This window comes from Mugil cephalus, chromosome 12, assembly GCF_022458985.1.
Source record: "Mugil cephalus isolate CIBA_MC_2020 chromosome 12, CIBA_Mcephalus_1.1, whole genome shotgun sequence".
In the NCBI taxonomy this organism is placed as follows: Eukaryota; Metazoa; Chordata; class Actinopteri; order Mugiliformes; family Mugilidae; genus Mugil; species Mugil cephalus.
The window spans coordinates 9521572-9543432 of record NC_061781.1 but is presented as its reverse complement, the minus strand read 5'-3'; the positions used below and the strand labels follow the sequence as shown (position 1 = coordinate 9543432).

The 21861-nt window shown below is 42.5% G+C and overlaps 1 protein-coding gene and 1 pseudogene across 3 annotated transcripts; both read right to left on the bottom strand.

Moving 5' to 3' along the window:
- Positions 1-295: 295 nt before the first annotated feature.
- Positions 296-3030, bottom strand: LOC125018227 (annotated as a pseudogene).
- Positions 3031-5195: 2165 nt separating this feature from the next.
- Positions 5196-21385, bottom strand: agpat3 (1-acylglycerol-3-phosphate O-acyltransferase 3). 3 transcript variants are annotated; one of them, XM_047600396.1, is made up of 10 exons: positions 21154-21385; positions 13025-13082; positions 12604-12834; positions 11625-11794; positions 11330-11491; positions 10180-10333; positions 9986-10088; positions 8563-8638; positions 8062-8260; positions 5196-7869 (listed from the first exon to the last, which is right to left on the bottom strand). In XM_047600396.1, exons 3-10 carry the CDS (start codon positions 12779-12781, stop codon positions 7778-7780), a joined length of 1134 nt encoding a protein of 377 aa, XP_047456352.1. In that variant the 5' UTR covers positions 12782-12834; positions 13025-13082; positions 21154-21385; the 3' UTR covers positions 5196-7777. The 3 variants fall into 3 exon arrangements, with proteins under 3 accessions (XP_047456352.1, XP_047456354.1, XP_047456353.1); XM_047600398.1 differs by lacking the exon at positions 21154-21385 and adding an exon at positions 20327-20424; XM_047600397.1 differs by lacking the exon at positions 21154-21385 and adding an exon at positions 16727-17062.
- Between the last annotated feature and the right edge of the window lie 476 nt (positions 21386-21861).

The following is a 21861-nucleotide window of genomic DNA, read 5'->3' as shown; positions in this document are numbered from 1 at the left end:
AAACACTAGAAAACACCAGCTAATTAGCCTAGCCACTAGCAGTAGGTAAGAAATGGTGGGACATGCAACTACACTTCAACCAAACATCTCTTCCTTCTGCCTATATCAGAAATAAGATACAACCAGACACTAGCTACATAGCCTAGGCCACAGCAGGAGGCAATGAGAGGTGGTGGGACATGCACTACATTTCAACCAACACCGCTCCCTTCTGCTAGGATCAGAAATAAAGCACTATCAGACACCAGCTAACTAGCCTAGCCACAGAAGTAAAACACTAGAAAACACCAGCTAATTAGCCTAGCCACCAGCAGCAGGTAGGAAATGATGGGGCATGTTACTATACTTAAATCTCACCCAGGCTGCTGTGTTAGCTCTGTAGTGGTAGTCTGCAGCTGGCCTGGTGGAAGATGACAATTTAGGTGTCAACTCCGTCAGTTTTGGCAATGCCAAAGGTTTCTTTTTGATAGTCTGTGCAGGGATTGGTGCAGCAGGTACATTGAGAGCAGCGACAGGTATTTTTGGAGCTGCCCAAAGTACAATGGGAGCAGATCTTGTTTCTGATAGCGCCTCTGCACCCCTTGCATGGTTCCTTGCAACATTTGCTTTGTCGCTTCATTTTCTTCCTTCAGCCGCCGAGTCTCTTTGAGTACGTTATCTTTCTCCTCGCACATTTTCTTCCACGCTGCTGCTTCTTGTTCCTTCTGTTTATCCTCTAGGATTTCCTTTTTCACCTCACCTCTCATCTTTGAAGCTCTAATGACATCAACTTTCACGGTGCTCTGTTGTCCCAGACTTGTTATCAGCTCTTCTTTCTGCATAATAACCAGTTTGAGCTGGTTGTTCTCCTTCTCAGCTTCGGCTAATTTGATACTAAGCTCTTTTTTGTACTCTGTCCTTCAACTAATTTCTCTCCACCTCTCATCCTCCTAAGTAGTTTTTATCAGACATTCAACCTGCTCATCTTTATCTTTAGCTCTCTTAATCATACCCTCTATTATTCTCTCCATCTCCTCAACTCTTTGTCTCAGGAAATCATTCGCTGCCTTTTCCTTCTTGAGCTGCCTCGCAGTGTTTTTAGAGCGCTCTGGTCCAGCTTTCTGTTGCTTTGTAGAAGATTCATGAAGCTCCTCATTGAGTGTCCAGCTTCGTTCTCCGCGACTGTCTTCTCGATCTTCTCCAGTAGTTCTCTGGCCTGAGTGTCTCTGGCCCTGCTTGAGTTATCGGAAACATGATACCTATTTCCACATTTGTCCACCAGGCGCTGCAGAGCGGACCATCGTTCAATGTGCTCTTCATAAAGCTTTGAGCCTACACAACAAATCCAGGCAAGCTCAAGTGTCCCCCCGCCTTTATCCTGTCGGTTTCTGTAAAGGTCTTGTCACCACGTACGACCACCAGGATAGCATGAGGAATGGCAGCATACATAGATGCACCGTGGGTAATTTGCTGGTTTACTTCCTTTGGAGTGTCCTCGGAATAGTAGCGCCCATGCCAGCCAGGAGTGTCTACAACAGTGGCTTGTTTTGTGCCAATGCCGCCCTGCCTCCCAATGCACTTTGATGTTGGACGCCCAGCAGGGAAGACCAACTGCAGGCAGGGTTTCCAGCTGAGCTCTTCCCAACCTGCTTCGGCCCCACAAGGAGAACACAAAGCGCTGAAATTGGAGGAATCTCTCCTGTATTCAATAAATAAATAAACAATAAGTATTTAGGGAACAATATTAATTTCAAGAATACATTTTCACCTTCAATAAATCTTGTGTTTGGATACAGTTGAAACTGACATATGGCCATTAGGTTGGTTAGGATAGGAAACAGTTTCTAGTATATATAGTATAGAAGTGTTCAACAAGAATGTGGCTCTTTGATATGATGTAACCATGCCATTTAGCCTCAAATTGTTTGACAGTAGCTACAGAGCAACATGACCATTCAGTTACTTCTATTCAACTAACGAATAGTCAGCTAAACAAAGCTTAGAGCAGCAGAATCTCTCTTCATAGTTGAAGGGAATTGTAGGGTTCAGTCTAGGTTTATCCCTTGAAGTCATCCTTTGTCCTCCATGTGTGATCCACTCTTTTAATGAAAATGACTGATTATAGCTTCAGTAAGTTTTGCTGACCCATCAGAGATCTCAGTGCTGTTCTAGTAATCTGCACATTCATTCTCCTCAATGTCGCCCTCTCATCCACCTCTTTCCTTTCCCTCTCTGTCATCCTAGAAACTCCTTCATTTACAGTCACATAACCGGCTCCTCCTTGCCTTTAAGTTTCCCTCAACCATTGCATCAATCTTTTCCAAAAGTTCTGCAACCTGAGCATTATCATCCTTTCCCCAAATGCTTGTGTCTAGAAGGTGGTATCTGTTTTCACATTTCTCCTATATGGCCTTGAGAAACCGGTATTTTGCAGCGTAGGTCTCCACGGACTCCCCCCTCAGCCGCTCACACCTGGTGAATATTACTACTGTGTGTCTCCACAGCGTGTCGTTTAACAGCTCGAGAGGTCCCTCTACTGTCAACTCCTGTCCTGTAAAAGAGCTGATAGGTATAACCATGAGGAAGACATGAGGTCCTGGTGGGGACATGGCCATGCAGGCGGCCATGTTCACATTCACCATGCTGGGGTCTTGGACGGATCCACCTCTCAGGGGTACTGACCACAATGACCTTACGCCTGTTATCCAGGACACGTTGCCTCTTAACACACATCTTTACGTCTCTGCCGATGTCAAACATCAGTTGGCCGAGGACGGCATTTCCTGTCAAGTTCTTCTCCAGCCACTTGTGTCCAAGGAGCAAAATCCTCAGCTCCTGTAGACAGCGTTTGTACCCTGACAGCAGATAAGATTGATCAACAGCGCACTATACTGACACAAGACTTGTGAAAGTAAATCAGCAGCATACCTTTCCATGTCTGTGATCTGCAGGACACCAGGGCCTTCTATTTCATCTTCCCCTTTGTGAAGGTGTTGGTTGAAAGCTGATCTGTTACATTTGATGTGAATATTTTACCCACACAAGCCACATAGTTCGACCTCAATGTCAACTTGAGCTTTAATGTTTGACTCACGGTCAAAGTCCAGCCAGTACAACTGTGCTAAGAAGAGATACCATGGAACGAACAAACAGCTCTGTAGCAGCTGATTACATTATGTGGCCATTACATTTAAGACTATTATCTAGCACTAAGATGTTCCAATACAGTAACAATGTGATATTTATGTAATAGTAACTGAAAATGTTCACATTCCTCAAATGAAAATATTCAAACTTTTTGCCATTTTAAGGTCAAGTTATCTACTCCTGATGACTGAAATATGAAACAGTTGGAAAATAGAATTTATCTAAAAAGTGAATTAGTGATGTGTGGATCAATACTGAAATACTGATACTTCTGATACCAGGCTCGTAAATTGATTCTCAAATCAAAATAGATACTTTCGACACCTCAGTCATTCAAGATAATGTAGGAACACAGTGGAATGTAACTAAATTACTGTGTTGTGGCAACACAACCGCCCTTCTAATAACACCTCAGGTTAAACCACAACACAGAATAAGAGCCATTCATGATGAGGAGGACAGAAGAGGAGCACAGTGTCAGAATTAAGATGCCTGCAAATTTTCATTTTATAGTAGTTTTTATCAGTTAAACAATCATTTATTTTCACGGTCTGATTACTTATTTCTTTTTTTAGTGTTTGAAACAGCATTTTCACATGTTATACGATTGTGTCCTCTGGTTTTTCTGTTGTTGTATTAGCTAAGCTACACAGTACATGAGACCACTATCTCAATATACCTAAAATAAATTATTCTGATGTCTTTGTGAAGCTATGATTTGAAATACACAATTTTTTTTTTTAGATTTACCAGACACATTGGGGTGCATTTGCACAAGGTATCGATATCAGATCGGTATCGCCGATAACAGTCTGAATCATACTCCGTATCGTATCGTAAAGATCGGTGGTATCGAACGTCACTGGTTTGAATCCTGCACCACTCTTGCCTTTACTAGTGCATTTCAGCACAGTTTTGCACCTTTCATTTCTGCATAAAAATGACTCAAAATATCAAAAATCCTGAAAGTGAACAAAGAAAAGAAGAGATTGGAAGTTGGTGGGTTTCCTCACCACATGTCCTTAGGCCAGTCCAAAGCAATAATCTTGTTCTTTGGAAAGCCGTGGCCTTGTACTTCCTCTCTTCTCTTCCATGCACACCGTGGTTGTTCAGTGTTCTCCTGATTCATCAACATTAAGGTTAGCCAATGAGAGAGAGGCCTTTAATGGCTGGGGTCTGCTCCTGTGGAGGGTAACAGTGGTCTTACATGTACAAAAACATGTTGCACAGTATAGTGTTTACGTAAAGCAAGAATCACACTCTTTCAGCTTAGCTTCCCAAGAAAGCCTGTTTATTCAGAGTTAATGCCACAGCTGTTGCATTGCCAGTCTGTAAAAGAGTCCCTGAGTCAGAATGAACTCAATTCAGTGACTGTGCAATAATGCACATCATGCAAAAAAGTAAGTGACTACAGTAAGAAACCAGGATCAATTTACAAAGTCTGAAAAATGCTTTGTAAGCATCATCGCTGACTTCAGCCTTCTGTGGTTTCGTCGCTGAAGGTATTTACAGCTTTGCATTGTTTAGTACAGTAAGCTTTGTGAACTGCACCCAGCGGGACAGCTCAACTTAAGTCTTTTCATTCAAAAGAACGACTGTAAAATAACAGAGGAGCTCTTCTGTCATTTTCATAACCGAGCGTCATTTACATTATGTACATATTTGTACAGTCAATATCCAGAGTGTCCTGCGGATATCTGATGGTTAATGTGTCATTCAAATGGTCTAAAGAGCAGCTAAGTACATTTCTACAATTTCTAAAAGTGAGCGTGACATTCATCATGTGTGTTATGTACATATTTTGCTTACAGTCGCCACATCATTTCACACGTGTATTTTTATTTTTTTTCCCTATTTCTCAATTGAAAGGTGTCGATGCGTCATGATGAATGGAGGATGTTGATGTGCGTCTGAGTTAATGGCTCTGTTGATGGAAGAGAAGAAGAGATGAGTGGAGGAAACGTGTGGCTTCTTCTACCCCCGGCATCACACTGAGCTACATTTATTGGACCTCAACTGCTGCGCGCACAGAGAAACTCACACAAATGGAAAGAAGTCAAAAGAGTTGCTTTGTGATTAAATCCTTTAATAGTCCCAAGTGTTTAAGTTGAAGAAAACATAAAAAGAGTTGTAGAAAACAAAAGAAAAGCTGCTGCTAGAGGTGCCGTTAACCAGATTATGTTTAAAAACTGATGCGTCTAAGGTGGCGTTGATCAGAATTCACAAATGGAAGTTAAATTCTTAAGTGAATAAAAAAAAAAAAAGAAAGAAAGAAAGAAAAACATCCAGTGTAACAAGAATTTCCAAGCACTGGTTTGAACTTCTCAGCAGCCTTTTTTACTTTGGAACACAGTTTTTGTTGGAGGACAGGATTTGATCTGATGTTATAGGGGATCCTAAACTTTTCACAAATATCTGAGGTAAAGCAACTCAAAGTAGTTTTGTGTAAAAAATGTGAGCAGACTAACCGTTCTCATTAATCTTTATTTCTTTATGTTAAAATTTGAAATCAAGCAACTAATCCCAACAACTTGCAAACTGTACCGGTGAACTTGTATTTTAACATCCAAACCCACGCTACCACAGGGGTTAGCTTCTACACTTTCACACAAAAATGAAGCAGCACTAATTAAGGCTTGCATGAAATCTGTCTGGTTTGAGATAGACTACAAAACATACAGCTGCTGAGGAGTGATGCCCCCCCTCCCAGAAAGAAACAAACAAACAAAAAAAAAATGAAGCCAACGAAACAAAATGCATGATTTAAACTACACGTGGCACGGGAAGTGGAGAAGAGAGCATGCCACATCTCGCTATAGTTGAGTTTTGGACCAGGATGATGTGGCTCCTCACACCGGGGGGGACGAACATTTGACTTGAGACACAATTAAAAATAAGTCACAGATGACCCATTCTTGAATTGTGACATGTATGAACCTGCACCAACAATGTGAAGTTACCTTTATAAAAAAAAACAAAAAAACCTTCCTAGACATCTACTCTAAGTGGGTTTTAAATGATTCCCTCGTGTTGGTGAACAAACCAAATGAATGCATGCTACTCCACCATGCATTGTTGTAATGAGAGGAATAGAGGGCGAGTATCCAGACATCACAGAGGTAAGAAGTGGGTGCTGTTTTAAAGGGGTGGCGAATAAGCGATCCCTTGCCTGAGCAAGCTTGATTTAAGGCAAAGGTTAAAATATCTCTACTACAGTCTATTTCTGGAGAGCAAAGTAATATGCTAACAGCTGTGTGGCTACATGAAGACAGTTTGGGACCCTTTTCTGGAATTTGACCACTCGGCCAATTCAACAGATCATCAAACGGTGAGCTGCATTTGGACTGTCGTGACTGGCACCGTGGGATAGGGATGGTGTGTTGAGCTGCTTCAGGTGTTTGGACTGGGACTGCTGTTACGACGTGGGAGGTCAGTGAATGTGATGTGAACGTGTTGGCCAATTTGCTAAATTTGAAAACAGGAATAAAAATTGGGGAAAATAACGTCCAAATGTGTCTGGGGTTTGGTGCTGCGGGCTGGGAAAATGAGACCTGTAACAGATGGTAGGTGTCCTTGATAAGGACGGTTTTCACACTCAAAGCCCTTGTTGTAGTTTAACAGACACCAGCCGCTCCACACAAGGATGTTAAGGGACCAGTACACCAAAATCACAAGAATGAAATCAAATTTGCCGTTTAACCTTTACATTACCTAGCCCTAAAGAAGATACAGTATTTATATTTTGAGATATCCGCACTGAGACTTCTGCTGCTAAGCCACAATACAATGAGGATGTTTCCTTGAAAAGTCTCTTGTTTCAGAAACGCTGTTCCAGCTACTGACAGATTTTTTACATTCAACATTTCTTCTGTCACGTACTTTTAAAACGACATGTGCACCGTTAAGAAAATGTACTGACCTTCATTGTCGAGGTGTAGTAGTAAAAGTCTGAGAGGCTGATATCTCAGACCTTGGCCATATAAAAACCATATCTATCCACCTGGCTACATACACACACACACACACACACACATAGAGGTAAAAGGGTAAATTTTGCGTGATTTGGGTGAAATGACTCCGTTAAGGAAAAACCAGGCTGGGCCTCAAGGCACCGATTCCCATTACAAGTCCCACTTGGTAAGAAAAAGCAGGGAGACGCCCTGCATGTTAGAGATTACTGATGCGGTAATGCCCCAGATGGAGGTTAGATCCAATAGAGTGGGGGCAAAAAGAATCTGTAAGTCTCCACTCTGATTGGTGGACGACTGTGACAGGAAGGAGAAAATGGGCTGAATGGAAGCCCAGGTGACCTCAGATGTGTTAAGAGCTTAACCTCGGGTTTTTGCTGCAATGCAAAAGGACTTGGATGGGGGCTTAGTGGGCTAAGAAAGATGCAGGGGAATACGGTACTCCCCCTCTTTATGGTCTGTGATACACCAGAGAGCTTAAATCCCTGAACCTCTACATTGTCTCTCACTCACTCTCGTGCCATTACAGTTTTTAACTCTGGTCTCTATTATGTTTTCACAGCTGCGTCTCCTCCCCGACCTACCAACTGACTCGACAGTAGGAGGAGAATGGAGTTGGGTAGAGGTGAGACACCGCAGGGCGCCGCACACTAACGGCCATACACGGGAGGGGGTGACACATTTTAGTTTTGCTTCTTAGCCTCCTGGTTGCCATAACTGGAGCCTGTTTTCTTCACCTCGGTGACCCCTATGAGCCGGCGGATGGCTATGGAGGCTGGGGAGATAACAAAAGAGACAAAAAAAAGGAGATGAGCGAGTGCAGGCAGCAGTACAAAAGGTAAAATAGGCCTTCAGGTAATTTGAGGAGCTTGGAATGTCACGCCATTTTAAAGCCCTGGGAAAGGTCAAAAAGAAAGAAGCTGCATCGGTTTTCTTCCCGGAAGCCGCTGGTGCGGCTTTTACCTACCGATGATGAGGAAGATGATGAAGCCGATGATGAGGAGGGGGGAGCCGCTGACGGCCACGCCGCAAGCAAAGTTGATGAGGGGCGAGAGCAGCAGGGTGGCCCAAAATAGGAAGTTGAGCAGTGTCCAAAGTCGGCGCGGGGGGATAATTGTGGGTCCGGGGAACTTGCCTTCCTTGTTGTACATTTCCTGTAAGGCATCCTGAGGATAAAGAGAAGAACTAGTTGGCACTGTATTCAATGATGTTATTGATTTAAACTGAATTACTGTGTCATCAGAATGCTATATAACAGAGTCACTATTAAAGTTAGAAATATGACAGAAGTGGATATAAAATGAGATCAGTCTTTTCTCAATCAAAATGACTGATTACTTTCTGCACTACTAGCGTGATTTCAATGTTACATTATTCAGAGACCACTGGCTTTGGTCTGTAAAAAAATCCTATCTCTCCATATATGCTTTGATTGTAGTCCTGGACTGTGCCCTTATTGTGGCCTTACCTTCTCCTGGTAGAGCTTGTGCAGCCAGGTGGCGCACTCCTTCTCATCATCTGGTATTTCCTCTACAGGGAACCGCCTGGAAGAGTAGATGTTGATGATGATAAAACTGAATAGTGGCTACAGGGTTATATACGGTTTAGAAAACATAAACACTAAAGCTGGGACAGAACTTCAGCCTTTTTACTCTTGTTCATTTTTCTGCCACTCAAATTTTATGTCCAGAATTAATGTATTTGAAGGGCATCTCTCGCACAGAACAGCAAGAAAAAAAATGGCTAAGCAAAAAAAACGTCAAAAGATTTTAAAGCATAAGTCCGTGACCCCTAGGGGGAATGTGGAAGTACTGCAAGGGGTGCGTGCAAAATCTTTGGTTGATTAGACATTTTTTATACATATTTTTTAATTTCCCCCCACAAATTCTAGCCTATTCAGTCCCCAGGTGAAATCTCATGTTTGCATGTATGTTTATGTCAAGTATGTTTATGTTCACAGCAGTTGCAAGGCTGTTGCACATGTTTGAAATAAAAAAAAAAAATTCATATTTGAATATACGTGTGCATTATTTCAATAGCTTAATATTGAATGCAAAATGATAACAATAATGTATAGGTTGAGTTTAGTATAAAACACACAGGGGGTCTCTACTTAATCTCACCATCGGTTTGGGAGTCTGTGGTCTGAAAAACGTTGCAGACCCCTGGTTTAAAGCAATGTCGAATTCACATAATATCAATAAGAATAACAACCAGACAATTCATTCACTCTCTCTTTAACAGTTTGCACTCTGGAGTCTGTTACAGTGTAATGGAGAACAGGACGAACCATAGTTTCCTGATCCCTCACATCCCAACATGACTCACACCCACCAACATTTTCCATTTTCTTCTGGAGCTCTAATAATTAATGCGTCAATAGCGCCCTGCAGTGGCGGCTTCTGACCACCAGAGGACTCCCTAAACCTCTCATCTACACTGACCTTTTTTTTTTTTTTTCCTTTTCTTTGAAGAGTGAAAGTCTTGTTATGCCTCTACTAACCTGTTACCACGAAACTGGAATTAAGTGTCCTTCAGTATTGAGTTTTCTTTTTATGGTACAGGACATCTAGAAACTGAATTTCTATAATTCAGTTCTAACAAAATACTTTTCTCAGCCACTGCAGTTTGAGCCAAGCTTTTCCCGACCCTTTTCTCTAAGGAGCGCCCCAGCCATCAGAGTTACTGTACTGGAGCCTTTAACGAGCCGGGAGTCCAGCCAATCTTACTGTCTCTTTAATTGCTGTAGGACAAAACACAACTCAAAGGAAGCCACAGAGCTCACGACGTATTCAACATTTTCCATTTGAACAATCTCGGCGCAGCTGGCAGAGCCACGCATCATTGTTACAAAAGCGGCTGATTCCAGAGTAAACGGTGGCCGCACTCACCTCACACTCAAGTCAGCTTTGTATTTCTTGCCGTTCACGATCCCCAAGAGAGTGGGAGTTTGGTTGTCTTTGAAGTTTAGTGTCACATCATACACAGCCTTTACTGCGAGAGAGAGAAAATGAGGAAAATGAGGAAAAAAAGAAGAGAAAACATGCATTTTGAACGTAGTGAACTGCGTGTTTATGTTCCCCACCTGTGCCCTTTAGACACTGCAGAGTGGTGGTGAATCCTTTGGTTCGGGGCAATAGGTGATATTTGAGCTTGGGCAGGCCTTTACTTTCTGCGACCTGCATGCTGATTTGGTGCTTCTTCTCTGTGAAGCGGGTGCCCTCACAATACAGCAGAAACTGTGTAGAGAGAGGAACAGTGTTGATTCACACACAAAAAAAAAACAAAAAAAAAAACGCCCGGCTTGAGGTGACCTCTTTTCTCTCGTCCAGTCCACTGCCTCGCTGTAGCACTATGCTAAAATAAAACTGCACTCTTATCGCTCTGGTATTCAAACAGACAGGTGGATGGCGGCTCACCAAACATTGTTTAGGTTGTTTATCTTGACACATAAAAAGCAACGCCATTAGCAGTGACCTGACGCTTGACTTGTGGTGTAATTAGATCAGCTGGTGATCTGCTTAAGCTCGGCCCGAGTCACTGAAAATCTGTAACGGATTTCTCACACGTTGGGAAAAGGTGAACAAACAGCGGGCTCTGCTGTCGTCAGGTAAGTCACTCGTTAGAGAGAAAAGAGGTGGTGTTCGTCCCGGCGGAGGGAGAATGTCGCTGCAGACTGTTCATGCACAGTGAAGTTTCACAGGAAAAAAATATAAAATAAATAAATAAACCCGCAACCCTCCTGTTGAGACATATCAAATGCAGCTGGCGTGCTTGGAGCTGACAATGTGCGTTACTGCCAAGATCAATCTAAAAGAAACTGTGTCAAAGGGCAGCAACTGCGGCTTCGCTTCTCCCGTTTAGGAAGGAAAACCTGTTTTCCTTACAAAAGATTCATCAGTTTATCATAACTTTTTATTACGATTAATGTATTAATCTGCATGCACAGTTGGTAAGATCAAGAAGACGAACACGTTTAGCAAAACAGTTTGAAAGGGAGAAAGCAGACAGGAAGAAACTACAACTCACACCAAATGGGTGAGACATCAGCTCTGTCTCATTGCTGTTCGCTCCGATTGTGAAATGGAGGCTTTTTACGCTATTTATCAATGATGACTAAAGCGACAGGAGTGGTACCCTGGTTGTAACACACTGTTCTTTTGTAGATAAATCACATTGTTTGTGATGTGTAATACTTAAGTAAGTAGAGGCCAGAGTTAACAGATTTCACCTACCCACATACATTCAGGATAGTCCTTGAGCCTGCTCAGTCCTTTGAAGACAGTTTCCCGGTCCTCTTCCCACTTTCTCTTACAGAAAACGATTTCTAGAAAGTACCAGGTCCAGCCAATTAGAGGAACCTTTAGTAGCTCATGTTTGGCTAGCACTTTTGAACTCTATAGAGGAAAGAAAGGTACACGTTTTTAATCATGATGATAATAGATTTTTTTTCTTTTTGTGGGACGGAAGTCATTAAGAGCATAATGCTGACAAGCTTTGAAGATGTGGGTTGTTTGCCGTTTGACTGACCCCTAAGACGCCGTATCTTTCACACATGGTCCAGCCGCACAGGAAGTCTATCTCAAAGTTGTGGTTGAGGATGATGATGACATGCTCTTTGCCAAACTTGTCCACCGTAGCCTGGTCAGTGTATAGGGTGCACTCTGTGCCTGACCACCACTCCAGCAGCATCACCAGCTCTGCAACAACACAGCAGAGGGCGTTAGGAAGGTACAACACTCTGACACAGAAACACTGAAGCATAAGCACAAAGCGTTTTAATGATATATCTTTTAGTTGCCCCGTGATTCACGCTCCAATCTGCCACTGTGACACTGACACAGAACATGATCGTCTAATCTGTTTGAGTTTTTAGTTTACGTAGATAATTACACTGGTTCACCATGATGGTTGACAGCTCTTGAAATCCAAACAGTGGCAATGCAACTGCTGGACAAAGTGGAAGATCCGGCGGCTGAGTGTGAAGGATTTTACCTTCTTCTCATGCGTGTGTTGGGTTAACTCACAGCCCATCGCCTGGTTGTAAGTCACCTGGCTCACAGTGCTCCCAAATGTAAATCCCTCAACGCTGTTGCCAAACCACAGAGATTGCACTGAGGCCATGACGGTGTCTTGAACCCAAGGACATGAACACTAATCTCAAGAGATAAATCTCTGTAACAGTGTGTCTCCTCTATGTGGAAAGTAAACAGGGAAAAAAAGTCTGTGTATAAAGACACTCTACCAAACGAGACACTTTCTAAAGGGGGGTGGCAACAGCTTTCATGCAATCTTAACTCTCCAAGCCTCCAGGGGAATCTATCATCAGGAGTAAAGATGATCACAAGTCCCCTGTTACACTGAATACCGAGATATTCAATTAGAGAAAGAGAGACTGGATAGTAAATGGAAATAGTTTCGCCTGTATCTGTTCTGTCTGGTCTTTAATCTACACATTTCAAGTGATAAAAATAATCTACAGGAACGGACAGGAATATCTTATACTCACGGCTCCAGAGGGAGTAGGAGAGCCGGCAGTTGATTCTGCGGTACAGCTGTTTGTTGATCGGCCAGAGGATGCAGGTGCACAGCTGAATGAAGTTGATGATGAGCCCGCTCACCACAAACACGAAGCCCATCAGCAACTGCAGGATGAACAGGCTCTTCAGGTAGGCCAGCAGAGCCATGGCTGAGGAGCCTGGAGAGTGGAGAGGGCTCCTCTCTATACACAACGACCAACCTGAGGGACAGCAAAGACACGAGGACAACTTCACCGAGAGAAAGAGAGTCAAAAGAAAGCAAAAGAGCTCAAGAGACAAGAGGACTTGATCGACAGAATGGGATCTATAAGCGGTTGTGACCCATTTATGTACGCTGTTCTGTTGGAAAACATTCTTTAGGAAAATCAAACAGGCAAAAGTGATTCTTACCACGGTGGAATCCGTTTACAAGCCGCGTTTACACGGTCCTTCAGCCAGTATCACAGACCTGAAAGACAGCAGGAAAAAGGTTGAGCTAACGGTACAATAAAAGAATTACTGTGTTTGGTTAATCAAAGAGGTCAATTCATGTAAACCAATAGTAAAATAAGGTTGGATTATAGCCTCTGTTAGTCTTAGTTTGGTTTGCAGGGCAGCATGTGTGACAGCCTTATAAGGCAAGTAATATATTCACCATATTTTTTTGACTAGCAGCGGGGTTGATTATAATTCAAAACCATCCCGACAGCTTAACAAATGTGAGACTCTGCTGCTCAGTTTACTTAAAAGAAAAAAAGGCCTTTGGCTTCTGGACTGCAAGGCAGAAAGAATGATCTTCACGAAGGCAACATTGATCTTGAAAGTAATGAACAGCTGCAGCCCGAGATGTTCTGCCAGGAGCCCGTTCGGAGCACTACATCTTTCAGGCTGTCTGGGCTCGTGAGAGCGTCTTTCGGGTTCTCCATTATCCTCCCACAGGTGGACTGGAAACATCTGATTGTCTCTGGGTCAGAGTCTAACTGTGTTTCACTGGGAGCTCTGAAACAGACGAGGGAGCAGTCCAGGGGATTTCTGTTCGTGCAAAGTACTCGTGCTGGAATTGGCTGAATAATAATAAGAAGCAGCAAATAATAATTAATGAACGAGGAAAAGACGGAGCGGATTCTGTAGAGACAGTTTCTCCAGTAAAAACAGGAGATGTTGTTAAAACAGAGCTCTAGATGACAGGTCACTCTACAGTCTCCATGACGCTGTTCACAATAACAACAAATATTTTTGTTTCAAGTGTCATCTGCTATCACTGGTTATCAATAAGGATGACCACAGGTTAACTAGGTTTGAATTGGCTGTTCCCACATCTGCACCAAAGCCCATTAAAGTGTAGGTCAAGCCAGTTTAAAGCCGTTCTGAGAAACAATTTTAATCTGTGATCTGTAGACGCCCCGAGCTACTTGGGCTGGCTAGAGTTTCCATCCGCTTCGGTCAACATCACATTAGGTCTTCTGTAATTGGTGTTTGTTCCGGGCACTTTTCTAAACACAATTAAGCTAATTCTTTATTTTGATTCACTACGCCCACAAAAAAGTGGTTCATCAGTGAATAGAGACTAGAAGCACTTAATTGTATAATCATACTACTGCTCTATTGCATAAATCATAATATTGAATGTTAGAGTTATACAGTAAGGACTGCAATGACGACAACGTGATGATAACAACACAATCGTATGTGCAGACAAAAGCCACAAATGTCTCAGCATATCAACAAAAGGAGGCTGTCTGCACGCTGGACAACAAGGGAAAGGCGAACGTCTGCCTGCCTGTCTGCCATGTGACCCACTGACATAACAGTCTTCAGTCACAGGCGTCTTCTTGTTCAGCATTAAACAACTCGTTCCTTGTGTCTTCAAATCTCGACAGCGGTTAACAGTGGTTAATGAGCAAAAACCCAGAAACATGAGGTGTGAGAGTCGCCCATCACACTGCATCGCCACCAAATGCTCCCTCGAGTCTGCACCGTGTTTTCTGCAAGGAGCGTTTTAATGAAACGGGTTATTGGGGGTAGTCAACAAGTCTTATCCAGAACAATCAATCCCCTCACAGACTTTCAGCTCAGTCTCCCAGGACGACAACCACAAATGTTGAAATACTATCGCCTGTCATCATATATTACCTGACGACTCTGACCATCAGTCCAAACGTCCACACAGACGTCCCTGCATTACACTACAGATGTGACCTTTGCTCATACTGTGTGGCAAGTGACTTAGAGTGTAAAGTTACACTAGTGCACTTTTCAGTTGATGTGACATATTATTTGAAAGGTCAAACAAAAAAAAAAAAAAAAAAAAAAAAAAAAAAAAAAAAAAAAAAACTGTTGAACACAAGAGGCCATTGTGTTTTAAAAATGGGACTTGGTTGCGGCCTTCCCTAAATTATGAATATGCAGGAAGGTGAACGGGTTTATGAGGAAGTCAGTTCCTAGAATCTAACTGATATTTAATCTTGAAGCTCGCCTGTAGTAACACTGCAGATCAATAAACTGCAGCCAATCCACGGGCTTGCATCTTTGCCCTCGGCCATCGGATGCATTAATGAGTTATGCTGAGGATCTTTAAAATGCTCACACTTCCCCTTTAAATTGGCTTGTTTTTAGCATCCAGCGGTTGTCAAATTTGAAAGTCAGCCCCCAAATACCAAAGCTTGGCAAATATCCGAGACCAAAGGAAACCGTTCCAGGCCATGTGAATTTCTTAACTGTTCGATGTTGTGCAAAGAGCTGCAGTTAGTGTGCGTTGTTTGGTCACAAGCAGCTGACAGGGAGCGTCCACGGCATGATGGCTCAACCTGAAGCATTTCCAAATTTACCATGAACTTTGTTCTCGTTTCTTTCACTCGCTCTTCTCTCTGTGCGTGCCTGGAGTCACGTGGAGCCGCCACAAACTTTCACTCAAGTTTAAACCGAGGCCTTGGTTCACAGAGCAAAATGGAGTTCACTCAACCCTTTCTGTGCATTAGCTTTACATATACACTTGGATTATTTAGAAACACAAATCCAAGGCTCTAAACACATTTGGGAATTAAAGTGGCCTTAATTATTTTTTTTTGTTTTGTTTTTTTTCATTTTCATGTGCACATTGTTGTATTTTTCCTTTTATCAAATCAACTTTTAATGAATAAATCTAACTGGACAAACTAAAAGGTTTCCACACACACTTCTAACCCTTAGGAAGGATGAAGACATTTTGTTACACAAGTCAAGCTTAGGTACAACAACTGAAAAGTTTCTTTTTATTTCTTTTTTTTAACACCTCAGTGAATTCAGCATATTTCTGTTCCCGCCTTCAGCCAACCACATTGTGGTGCTGACTCATGTGTAACTTACGACTGATTTGATAAGAACAGTTTATTCAAAGTCGACATTAAATGTTATTTCTATGAGCCTAAACACTATGCAAAAGCTATTTAAACAATTCCTCACTCTTTCTACACAATCAGCTGCCTACTATCATGTATTTATAAAAGATAAATCTTTCTCCGTGTCGGGTAAACTGACTGGATCGCTGCTCCGTGTTGGCTATGTGGGTTAGTAGTTCAGTATTTTAAGAAGGCAGACTTTTCTGTATGGGGCCCAGAAAAAAACATGCTCATAGGAGATGTGCAGAGACACACGGCACAACCAGTCAGCGACGGTGCACCTCCCTGAGGGTGTAGGGCCCACCTGTGAGGCCGCTCAGCCTGGAGGAAAGATTAGTGATGCTGACTGAGTTAAAGCTGCTTAAGGCCGGACAGCTGCTTCTGCTCCGCCTCACCTGTATACAGCTTCAATACCACCAAACAAAAACTGATTACTACGAGTCTCTCATATGAACACTGACTGTTGAAACCTGCATTTACAGATGCCAGATTAAAAAAAAGACAGGTTCAACAACATTCTGGCAGCAACTTCTCTTTTATAAAACACATTAAGTCTAACAAAAGTAAATCATTTGGTTTGCAAAGGTCTGTGCTCCCCTTACTGCTGTGAACAGCTGAGCTATGCCCAGAGGTACTATGCTGACTTCTATATCCGTTAGTTTGTAATAAATCTTACAGGACTCCTTTTAAAATGTCTTGGCCACAAGCCAAACCACCTCTCTCACATTTAACTTACCAGTAAACATAGTAGGCCATTGCCATGACCACCAAAGCCCCACAAATTCCAGTGAAGATCATGACAGCACTCTGGTTCAGCATTTTGGCTCCTGGTATTCCACCAATTCAGAGCCAGAAAAAACAACACAAAACAACAAAAAAGGCCTGCAGAACGCAGTGGGTCGTTACAGGCTCTCCTGCTTCATCGCCATGATAATCCCACAGAAGGAAATGGGGAGATTATGATGATGACAGCAAGAACAGAGCCAGATCCCAGGACCTGTTGGATGAACTGCCTATTCAGCGCAAGAGTTCACTAGGCACCAAAGTAGTGCCTATCAACAATGAAAAAAAAAAAAAAAATCCTAAAAAAGTGGCCCTACATTGAGTGCAGGTGTATAAAAAAACCCTACAACGGCACAGTGGATTTTTTATGAAAGCCCAGTGATGAATGCCAGAAAGACAGCTCGGAAGATGGCTCACTTCAAGAAGGAAGGAGGCACACATGTACTGTAAGCAGTGTCTTACATGCATCCCCATCCTCTAATCCACTGGATCAGATTAGCGCTGATTAGGAGGCTATGGGCACCCTGGTTATGTCACATTTAATTAACATTAACAAGGAACAAGCCTAGCCTAGCCTCTTTCCAGCCAGGGTTGAGTTGGCAGAGCTACATCTGTGAAGCTAACATAACCTACATGATAATGTAGGTTTTCTGGACTCCTTTCCATTGCACGTGTTCCTAACACCCAACAGTGAAGAAGTTCAGAGGGTCTAGGTCAAGTGTAATGTGGAGTGAATTATTTCCAAAAGCCTGCAAATCACAGACATCCATGCGCTGTCTTCTTGACAGTAGCTTGGGTATAGAAACTCATTCGCAACAGGGACTCACTTGCCACTTCATTAGGTACACTGCTGAAGATAAATGCATTTAACTATAGGATGGAGTTTGTGTTTCTGTTATTTAGCCTGGCCTACTGAATACTCGGTATGTCAAAAAACATGTGCTGGCACAACTAAATACAAACCACAGCCTCCACTGTGAAACTCAGTCAAATCAACAGCAGTTATACTGTATTAAACTAATACTGAATACAATAACCTTGAAGCAAAGACTTAGAACAGGACTGGTGAACTAGGGACTCTGTCTAGTGAGTGCACACACACACACACACACACACACACACACACACACACACACACACACACACACACACACACACACACATATATATATATCACATGCATAGCTAGCCTAGGAGGCAAACCAACAAAAGCCTTCTGGTTTTCACACAGCGTTGTCTTGACAAGCTGTGGACAGAGGCAGAAATAAACTGTCAAGTGTTAACTGAAGCAAAGAGGTCAAAGGTTGTAGCACAGGCCTTCGGCCGTACCACCAGGCATTAAAGCCAGATACAAATGGAGATGAAAATACCTTGTGAAAGCTGGACAATAAAGGTCACTCGTGTTTTAAACATGAGGGGATCTCACCACTGTACCGCTCAGCGTCAGATGTAATTGTCATTAGATGAGCCACGTGTAATAGGCACAGTTTACAGCCACATCACCAACTACACCCAAATCTCACACTTGGTGCTGCTCTTGGCGCGTCAAATAACTGCTAGCTAAAATGCATTTAGTTTCTGTAATCATGAGCATGCATTCATACGCCAGGAATAAATTCACATATGCTAATAAGTGAAAGACACACAACACATTAGAATAGTGACTTAACAAATCGTATCAAAACTCAGTATGAGTCAGTATGTACTAGTGTGTATTGGTTCTGTTACTATCTAAAACTATTACAACACGTTTCAGTGTGACATATCAATTATTATGGTAAGAAATGAGATTGGATTCTTAAGAAATCTTAAGCAAATCCTCCAGATAAGGTTTTATCTTGGAAAGGAAAGCAAAGGAGGCAAAGAGTCGGCTGATGTACAACGGCCTTGAATCACTTAAACGTGGCTACAACCGTTTTAGGGGCTGGCTCAGCACTTTGTGTCGACGTGGCCACGGCATGAGGTGATGACTGATAAGACTCAAGGATACATAAGGTTCTTCTTTCTCTTGTCAGTAAAACAATGAGAGCGATGCCAAAAGGAGGGGTAGAAATTAATATGTTAAATTCCCCATACTCAAAGTGACTTCAGAGTTTACCAGATTGCAACAAAAAAAGTAATGGGATATTAAACTCTACGTTGCAGCAGTTTCCCATCCACAGAGGCATTCCTCAGATAAAGACTTATCAGTGTATCCATGTCTCAAAGTCCTACAGGACAATACTGTTCTTGATTGACTGATAAGGAGATCAATGGGTGTATGTAAACATGGTTATCACTGCCCATTGGCTCCATTCAGTCATGGTATTAACGTACGTTTGGGGAAACCAATCACAAGTAGGCTACCATCACAGGAAAAAAAAGAAAAAGGTGGTACAGAACAACCAGTGAAGTTTCCCTCAATCACTGGAGGCACACATCAAGTTATTAGTTATATATCCATCTCTGACCTACTGTTAAGTTAAAGACACTGGTCATTAGGAAGAAAATATGGTAACTCCACATGGCTACTTAGAAAACATGACAACGAACACAAGGCTAATACTTAAATGACAAATATCCTACTCATATTTGTTAATTTCATCAATAATTCATATATTTTTGATTATATCCATGTGTGCATTTACTTTAGCAATATCTGCAAGGACAAAATGCATTTAAAAGGCTTTTCACTTCAAAATACTGTTTTATCCGAATGAATGAGACGAGATTGATGCATCCTCTTGTTAGAAATCTCGCTGAGGTCTCACGATACTGGTTTCATGTGACAAATCTTGTGAGACCAGTCAAGGTGACTGGGAGATCTAAAACATGACAGAAGAGTAGAGCCCTGCAAAAATAACGCCACCATGCATAAGACGTGTCAACTAGAGGTTAAATATTGTAGTAATACCACAAATCTCTGGAACCACGGACAACATTAATTTAAAACTGAAATCTCTCTAAATTAATTTAATCTAATTAGGAAATCAGTAGTTATACCCGGCGCCAATTAAAACCTGTACTTTAAGATGGCCACTTGTGATGGGATCACCCGGGACGCAAATTAAAACCAGGTCAGCACAGGACTATTGAACCAAAACCCATTTGTTGAATGAGCGAGTGCAACAATGACTCAGAGGACCAACATAAGAATCCAGATACTTCAACGTGGCCTCCACTGCAACACGTGCAAATTTTAATCATGCAATCCCTCATTTTTTGTTGAATTTTGCTTTAGAAGAAAAACCAAACAAAACAGAAAACCACACAGACTTGAAGAAAGTCAATTTGTTTTTGAAAACTGGAACATGTACATGTTTACATGTAAATATTACACCATCATACTGGTAATGTACACAGATGTCGTCTAATTAATGCGAGCAATAACTACTAGGGAACCCTGTGGTTGAATAATTACTCCAGCAGTAAAAGAATAATAATAATTGTATGTTTTGCATAGTTATCACAGGACCAAAAATCCCCCATTGTTAGACTAAATTCTGAATTTCGCGTTATCTCGAGTAACGACGACAGCAAAATGTGCGAGGAATAATTAAGTAGTAATACTTGCCCGACTCTGATCGTCTCGCTGGTTAAAACTATGGCCGAAGACTAAAGTTAGCACTGGACTTAAGTGGCGCAGAGTTAAATGAACTCCAGTAACCTTATGCCCGATGTGTGGTACAACCAGGGTACGACACAACACAAGTCGGACAGACCACGCACATGACGCACAGGAGGAGGGCTTGCAGAGTAATAATAGCAGGTTTTAAATATACCCTTACATACTTCGCTATCAACTCTGGCACATTATACCGCGTTATAGTATGTGTGCTATTTCAATGCACCATTGCGGCGTGGCTCATGTCGTGAACTCTCAATGGCCAAAGCGGCCAAGGCAGCCGTTCAACCCAGCCACTGACTCACTGACTCACGGCTTATCTCCTGACACACATGGCTCGGCTGCGGCCGGTGTCGTGAGCTCGCTGCCTGCGGGATTCAAAGGTTACAAACACACACACACACACACACACTGTTCGACGTCCGCACACTTGAGAAACCTCCCCGAGTTGCTGCTATCGTAGCCCGGGAGGCGGTGGACGGTGACTGACAAGCGGACCGCTGCTCCTAGAAGGACACAGCGATAACGACACACGCTAGCATGCTAAGTTAGCAACATTAATTTAGCAACAGACACGGGGGGGGTTTCAAAGAAAACTACAGAGCCTGGTGAATAAATCGCAAATTTGCCAACACATTCCTACTCTCAACATATATATTGTCAGCAAATGAGCAACTGACCCGAGCCTCTTGCTAATTTTGCACTATGCTAGTTAGCCGGCTCCCGTTAGCCGCCAGTGTCAGTTGGGGTAGTGCTGTCCGAACACAGGGTCTTACCTGGAGATTATTATTCACTCGGGGCTGAAGCTAGCGACCATGGAGGTTATCCTGCACCGTCTCGCCGTTTTCCTGGCCTCGAGAGGCCGTGAAATCAGTCCTTTGAGGAATACTTGCCCACTTCGCCCGTTTCCTGAAGCGCAATAAAAATGACTTGATGTAACACGATTTGCAGGAGCGCTATTGTTGGTCGGTTAAAGCTCCACATTTCCTCCAAGCCCATCTGAAGGTGGCAGACCCTACATCCGGTCCGCCCCCTGCTTCATTCCCACGGAGATAAGGAAAATACACAGTTTGTGCAAAAACAGACATGCACATATGCACGTTTAATTACAGCTGAAGTAATTGTTTTACAAACAAGCCAACATTGTCCCATTTGTCTAATTGCGTGCTACTGCTCACAGCCAGCACACAATCAGTACAGCTGATTTAAACATATAAAGAAGATATGCACTTGGTAGTTTAGTTAGTTTTATTTTTATTATCACTAAATGAATGGATTTATTTTATTATATTAAACTGCCCCTTGACAGAGACTAGCTACCGCCCCCATATAGTCATATAATCATTCGCCTTTTATTGCACATGTGTAAAATTCATCATTATTTTCTATTTATGTATTTATTTTACCGTGAATCTAAATTGGTGCAAAACTTCTCCATGATTGTTTTCTCCCAGCCTTGTTCAGCAAGTGTCCTACGTTTCCCT

What these genes read in the sequence shown, in the direction of transcription:
- agpat3 (XM_047600396.1), bottom strand. Translation starts at nt 12,781, where the DNA reads ATGGCTCTGCTGGCCTACCTGAAGAGCCTGTTCATCCTGCAGTTGCTG. An exon ending in AAAGCTGACTTGAGTGTGAG is followed by an intron (nt 8,639 to 9,985) that starts GTGAGTGCGGCC and finishes CTACTCTTCCAG; the next exon opens with GCGGTTCCCTGTAGAGGAAA. An exon ending in CATCATCTTCCTCATCATCG is followed by an intron (nt 7,870 to 8,061) that starts GTAGGTAAAAGC and finishes TTATCTCCCCAG; the next exon opens with CCTCCATAGCCATCCGCCGG.